Raw genomic sequence first — 6,471 nt, forward strand, 5'->3', positions numbered from 1 at the left:
TCGTTAGAAGCAACCGATGGGTGAGGGGTAGCGTCCGCGCTCTCGAACTCAAAGGTTGAGGGTTCTACTCCCAGCAGTTCTGACATATTAATTGGATGAAAGTACTAGTCAACGGTGGAAAGAGTACTTCGGGTAAGGAGGGCAAAGTTTTTGGTTCGAAAAACTGTACAATTTTAGCGTTCTATGCTGTTTTTCATGCTTGTCCGGAAGGACAAATTTTTGTCCCATTTTGTCCTGTCCTGAAATTGAAACATAAAGACATGTCCTAGGGACATTCTTAGGACACACAAATAGTGTCCGAAACGATGTCCTATACATGTCTTGTCTTATCAAGTCCCTCGGCTCGTCAGGGTAACTCTCCCCATTTTTGCTCTCAACAAAACGTTTCATTATTTAGGCTTGTCACCCGGAGTGCCTTACCTCATGAAAATCTAAATGTATGCAAAATATAGTGTGTACATGCTTATGTGTGAGATGATAGTGTTGAGTACATAGCCAAAGTGTGAACACACTTTCGACACTGAGCTCTCTGCTTACTACATGTTCACGTACTCACTATTTCCTGGACACATGTACAGGGTGGGTGATCCGCGCCGTTTTTTTTAACGCTTATACTGTCCCGGATTCACGCGTGCGGGCGGGCTTGCCTGCCGTCGCTCACTATGGCGCCTTACGAGTACGCAACCCGTCCGCACTTAAGAATCCGGTACAGTATAAGCATTAAAAAGAGACTGCGCGGATTGTTGTATTCATAAGTTGGTAGCCGGCCGAGCCCTTCCCTCTAACCAACGCCACCTAGCGGCAACAGTAGTTATGCTCGGATCTGTCTATACCCCACACGCGCCAGTCTTCGTGGAGTCCTCACTCAGTATCTATCGTTACAATCAGATATCTGTATTCTGTGATAATAAATTAGTTTCATCAAACAAGTATACTTTCTCTAACAACACGACTCTACTACACGGATCACCCACCCTGTAGGTATTCACACGAAAAAAAGAAAATTAGTCGTCACAATTAATAAATTAGGTAGTTTTGGGATAGGCAAGAAATTCGCTGTGGCACCTAAGAGATGGTAGCCACAGGCAAGAGTTAGCTGCCACAGCAAAGCTGTCGCCTGCAGGAGAGATCCGGTTTGTTCTGGCAGCGAAACACCCTATTAGTTGTCAGAACAAACAAACCGGTTCGCTGCGGCAGCGACACCTTCGCTGCGGCAACTAACTATTAGCTGCCACAGCGAATATGAGATTATCTATCCAAAAATTAGCTAATTTGTTAGTTGTGGGGACTAATTCTTTTTTTCCCGTGCAGGAGACGCGTAATGTACACACTTTCCAGGGTACCCTGACCCTGTCCAGCCTAAAACTGCACTTTGCTGCCCCCAGGCCATTCACATCCTTATCAACAACGCCGGGGTGATGGCGTGTCCGAAGGCCTACACCGAGGATGGACACGACCTGCAGTTCGGCGTCAACCACCTGGGCCACTTCCTGCTGACAACGTTGCTGCTCCCGCGACTCAGGGCTTCGGCGGGCACCACGGCTGACGGCGAGCCCGACCCCGCCAGGGTCGTGAACGTCAGCTCCGTCGCCTATAGCTGTGAGCGCTATGCGAAAGACTAGGATACAAATGAGTGCCGTCTCGAGTGCCGTTCATTAGCAGCGTCTTATGCTATATTCAATTCAAAATTTCTCCACGCTGGGAGGAGGCGATCGCTCACCGTCGCGTGAGCCTGCCCTCGGAGAGGAGCCGCAGCTCGAGCTGTGGGGAGGGGAATCTTCCGGGAACACAGTGTGTAGGCTATTTCATGGCATTTCACTGAAATTTAGTTTTTTTCCTCATTTATTTCGGATTATTTCGTGGTCACGCTGCGCTGCACGTGTTTAGCAGCGAAAATATGCAACTGTATACTGTAAATGTAGCTGTAATTAATGTCATAGCCGTTTAAACACTGCATGTTAACGCATAATAGAATGCTTAAGGATTCAGGGTGTACTATATTGGAGGTCTTTCGCCACAATTTCATCTCCTATTTCGCGTCTTTTCCACAATATTTCGCATATGGGGTGATGGGATGGGGCTCCCGCTCGCTTTTTAGCCCGCCCTTCTGCTTTAAAAAGGTATCTAGTGGGCTTATGCAAACGACCTAGTGTCTGTCTCTGTGTGTGTGTCTGTCTGTCTGTTCCACTAGAAGGAGATGCGCTAGAGACTTCAAATTTTCAGAGTATCTTAAGGGTCACTCCTAAAAACGAAACGCCTACACGGCAAATCCTGGCAACCACCCCTAAGGGGCTGAAAGGGGGTATCAAAGTAAAGAAGGTAGGTCAAAAACGTCCGATTTTTTTTTATGATCGCCAAAGGGGTAACTCGTGAAAGTAGAGCCCTTTGGGCTAACATTGGGTCTATCCCTCACCGTTTGGGCGCTGGAGGGTCTTGTTTTGGCGAAAATAAGCTAAAAATTGCTGCAGTGAACATAAGTTGTAGAAAAGGGCCTCAAAGCGCAAAAGGGTTATACTAACCCGCACCCCCCCTTAAAAAAAACGTTTTCCAAGCAGAAGGGTGTGTTGTAGTCACGGTGCATCACCGTTACCTTCCTTTCTCATGGGTAAGGGGCAAATTTTAAAGACGACGGGTTTTAGCGGGTCTTTATTATTATGTGATTATGTTCTTCAGCAAATTGCGTAAATGAAATGGTCGGGCCTGCAGCCCGACCCTCGCCGCTGGCAGGCCAAGCAGGCCCGGCTTCAGCCGAGCGGAGTTGCTGGCGCAGCGGAGCGGAGCTGGCAACCTCGTTTGGCGGAAGGGCGGGCCTGCTTCTTTAAGTTGAGCGTATTATGGCGTGGAATTATAATTCATGTAGTCTCGTCAGCAACAAAAATGTTTCAAAGCTCGTTTGTTTTGTTTTTACCCTTGTTTTTGTCCAGTTTCCCGGATCGACTTCGAAGACTTACGCTTCGAGCACGGCTACCGACCATTGCTCGCGTACTCCCGGAGCAAATTGGCCAACATGCTTTTTACGCGTGAACTTGCCAACCGGCTAAAAGGTTAAGCAAAAAGTGTTCTGTAACAGAATGAATTATCGAAACCCAGTCCAAGAATTCTATGAGCTGCGCACACTTCGACACCTTGGAATAAAAGGCACGCAGTTCAACCCAACCGTGGATCCGGGATCCACGCAGTTCAGCCGCTGGATCCGAGATCCAACTGCGTGGATTTCGGATCCAGCGGTTGAACTGCGCGCCTTCACTGGTAAACCAAGTGTTTAATGTTAAACGCCAATTGGTGTTTAAGTTATTCAAGTGTGCATTTTCTATTGTGGTGTTTAACTAGGTTAAACGTCAATTGGTGTTTAAACTTTAAACACTTCCGAAAATTATAGTAGCTGCTCGCCATATGGTTCCCATAGATTTGTGTGTGTCCAAGTGTGCAGAATCTAAACGTTTACAAAAGTTTAAAATGTGCACACTACGCAAGTGTGCAACTTGAGCTTAAAATGTTTAAAATCATAACTTAAACACGTTGGTGTTTAAATTATGCACACTTGTTTCACCAGTGTTTTATTCCAAAGGTGTCGACTTGTTGGGAAAGTGACTTTTCGTACATGTCGTGCGAAAACGTACGGATTTACGCACGAAATCAGACATAAATGTGTATAATTTTGTGCACATGCATGTACGAAAAAGTCGGAAAAAGTATACATTTATAAATAATGCACAAATATTTCTGTACAAACATGTACAATTAAACCCGTTATTTTTTTATAATTTGCAAAAATCCGTACGCTCTAATCACTCCATACGACATGTACGAAAAAGTAAAAGGTGTCCAGGCTAAGACATGGCAGTGCCTTGGGTTGCCCCTAGCGGGGAAGTGACAGCTCCCGCCTCCCGCGCTTGTCCCCCGATATCTGCCCCGCGCCTACAGCCCCTGTAGCCACAACATAGGCAACCCAGCGTACCGGCATGTTTTAGCCTGGACAGGACACCCGGTACATTTCAGTTAGTCTGCGTGGAATCCCAAATTCTAAATGCGAGGAACAAACTTGCACCCTTTCTGGATGTGCACAAAAAACGTTGCTTGAAAGTGACATTCCCAGCCCTCTTGGCCGACAACATGGCCAAGACTCAATTCACTCTTAGTCCCTTACAAACAGCGGTGTTCGTATTACGAAGAATTTGTTTGTAACTTACAAAGGATCTAAAGCAGCCATATTACGAACGATTTTCCTTCATATTACGAACACCCCCCATTCGTAATACGAAAAGCTTCGTTTGTAATACAAACCAGGCTCTTCGTAATAGAAACAATTTGTTTGTAATACAAGTACTCCAAATTATTTGTACGTTACGAAGGGCAGTTGTTCGTAAGGAACTTACAGTGTTTACTTTTGGGGACGTGAAGCGTTGTCTGTCTAACTTCTGATACTCGCTGTCCGCAGAGCACTCCACACCCGGTGTCACGAGCTACTGCGTGCACCCCGGGGTCGTTGCGACCGAGCTGTTTGAGCACTTCGACACGTTCATCATCCCGGGGACAAAGTTCTTCCTGGACAACGTGGGACGCTTTTTCATCAAGACGCCGCGGCAAGGAGCACAGACAAGTCTTTACTGCGCCGTGAGCAGAACAGCGGCGCATCAGTCCGGCCTGTACTACGTGTAAGACGATAGAAAATTGACAAACGCTTAGCTTCTCTAGCAGGCACTTTACTTTTACTTACCAGTAACATTAAATGTCGCTCATGTAGTGAGCATTTGTTTTTGAAAACATTCGACAAAACTTGTGCGCTTTAAAATTACCCACCGAAAGAAACGTGATAAACTTATCGTTTGGATCCAGGGACAGGGGGATCCCTTTCCCATCTCGTGTGTACTCATTGTGTGTAGGGTGGAGCCTCAACGGACCATGAAATTTTCTACTCTTCTCCCTACTGATTGAGTGAGCACCTGCAAGTTGAAAACTTGCAAGTGTGCAACTAGGTAGCTGTGCACTTGCAGGTGCGGAACTCGGTAGCTGTTCAATGCACACACTTGAGTTTTCAGTGCAACTGTGCAACTCAGTAGCTTCGCTCTTGCAGGTGTGCAACTCTAGTGTTCAGCCGACTTCCAACACAACACAACAGTCAGCGTCCAAGAACCTAGAGAATCGTTTCTTTGATAGACGTAAAGAAATACTTTCTTCCAATCAAAGAAGCCCCCGCAGATTCAAAGAAGCCTTCTTTGATCCAAAAATTAATATTCCTTTGAATCAAAAGAGGCTTTCTGATTTAAAGAAAATATTTCTTGACATCTATATCAAAGAAATACTGGCCAATTTTCTTTGTTTCTGGGTTTCACGATTTTCTGGGTGTAGGAAGTGTCCAAACGAAGAGTTGCACACTTGCAAGAAGTACACACCAACCGATTTGAACGCATGCAAGTGGAGTGGAACACTTGCAAGTATTGAACTTGCAGTTGCACAGTTACAAGTGTTAAGCAGTTTCCCCACTTGGTTTATCAGTGCTTTTTGTTCGTTTACAGGGACTGCAGCGTTTCGACGCCCTTTGCCATTGGCAGAGACGACGAGGCCGCCAAGCGGCTGTGGGACGTAAGTTGCGAGCTGGTGGGGCTACGTGGTTACGACCCGCTTGGCACTGAAGACCCACCCACTTCACTGTTCACCTAGCCGCAAAGAGGGGACGCCATCTGACAGTATTACTGGTAGCCGTATGTGTTCGCAATGTCACTTAAAAGTGTTGTATTATTGCAGTATGCAGTAATTGCTGCAATTTTTGGCCGTATTTTATGAATAGTTATCTGAAAAAAAAAACTACATTAACACCGTAAAAATTCATTTCAAATTACTGAATTGTTTGCGGACACTTATTTTTAGCGGAGATCAGGAAAGAGATAAGGAAGAATCGTTTGCTTGGACCATGAACTCTGTGAAAAAGTGTCGTACCGGGGGTACAGTAAAGTTTTCCATGGAACGTGTCAACTAATATTCAAAATTGTAAAATTGACACTCTGGAAACGCAAGTGTGTACTTGAATGCAGAATTTTCTGCAAACCTACATGGTACAATCCGTGCGTATCGACTTTGGAATCGAATAACGATCAACACGGTAAAAACGAGGTCTCACATTTTGAAAGGAAAAAGGAAAACTTCGCGGAACTGCATTGTTTTGAGGAATACTCCTCAGATTTCGAGGACTTTGTCCTCCAAAACTGTGGGATTTTTCCATAATTTTTGACAATTTAAATTTTCACCTTAATTGAGGTGAGCTCGGGCTCGGAGCAGTTTTCCTCAAATATGGAAGTGTCTCGAAGGCAGTCGGTCTCGAAGTTTTCCCCTTTACCTTCAAAACTAAGACATTCTTTTTAGCGTAAAGAGATGGGGGGTTGTACCGACGTCTTTGGACATGTTTTGAAAATAATTACTACCGCTCATTCGTTGTTTCTACGTCACATGGTTGCACCATACTCTAGAAAAGTA

At 45.4% G+C, this 6,471-nt stretch overlaps 1 protein-coding gene across 2 annotated transcripts in view; it reads left to right on the forward strand.

The window, feature by feature from the left end:
• Positions 1-5,814, forward strand: part of LOC113203911 (retinol dehydrogenase 12-like) — a 23,304-nt gene extending 17,490 nt beyond the window's left edge. For both annotated transcript variants that reach the window (XM_026418848.2, XM_026418850.2), the window contains exons 3-6: positions 1,386-1,599; positions 2,925-3,044; positions 4,439-4,655; positions 5,517-5,814. In XM_026418848.2, the coding sequence (XP_026274633.1) occupies positions 1,386-1,599; positions 2,925-3,044; positions 4,439-4,655; positions 5,517-5,661 (696 nt within the window). In that variant the 3' untranslated portion in view covers positions 5,662-5,814. The remainder of the gene's footprint in view (positions 1-1,385; positions 1,600-2,924; positions 3,045-4,438; positions 4,656-5,516) is intronic.
• Positions 5,815-6,471: the final 657 nt, after the last annotated feature.

Source organism: Frankliniella occidentalis, unplaced genomic scaffold, assembly GCF_000697945.3.
Source record: "Frankliniella occidentalis isolate FOCC.00 unplaced genomic scaffold, Focc_3.1 Scaffold69, whole genome shotgun sequence".
Classification (NCBI taxonomy): Eukaryota; Metazoa; Arthropoda; class Insecta; order Thysanoptera; family Thripidae; genus Frankliniella; species Frankliniella occidentalis.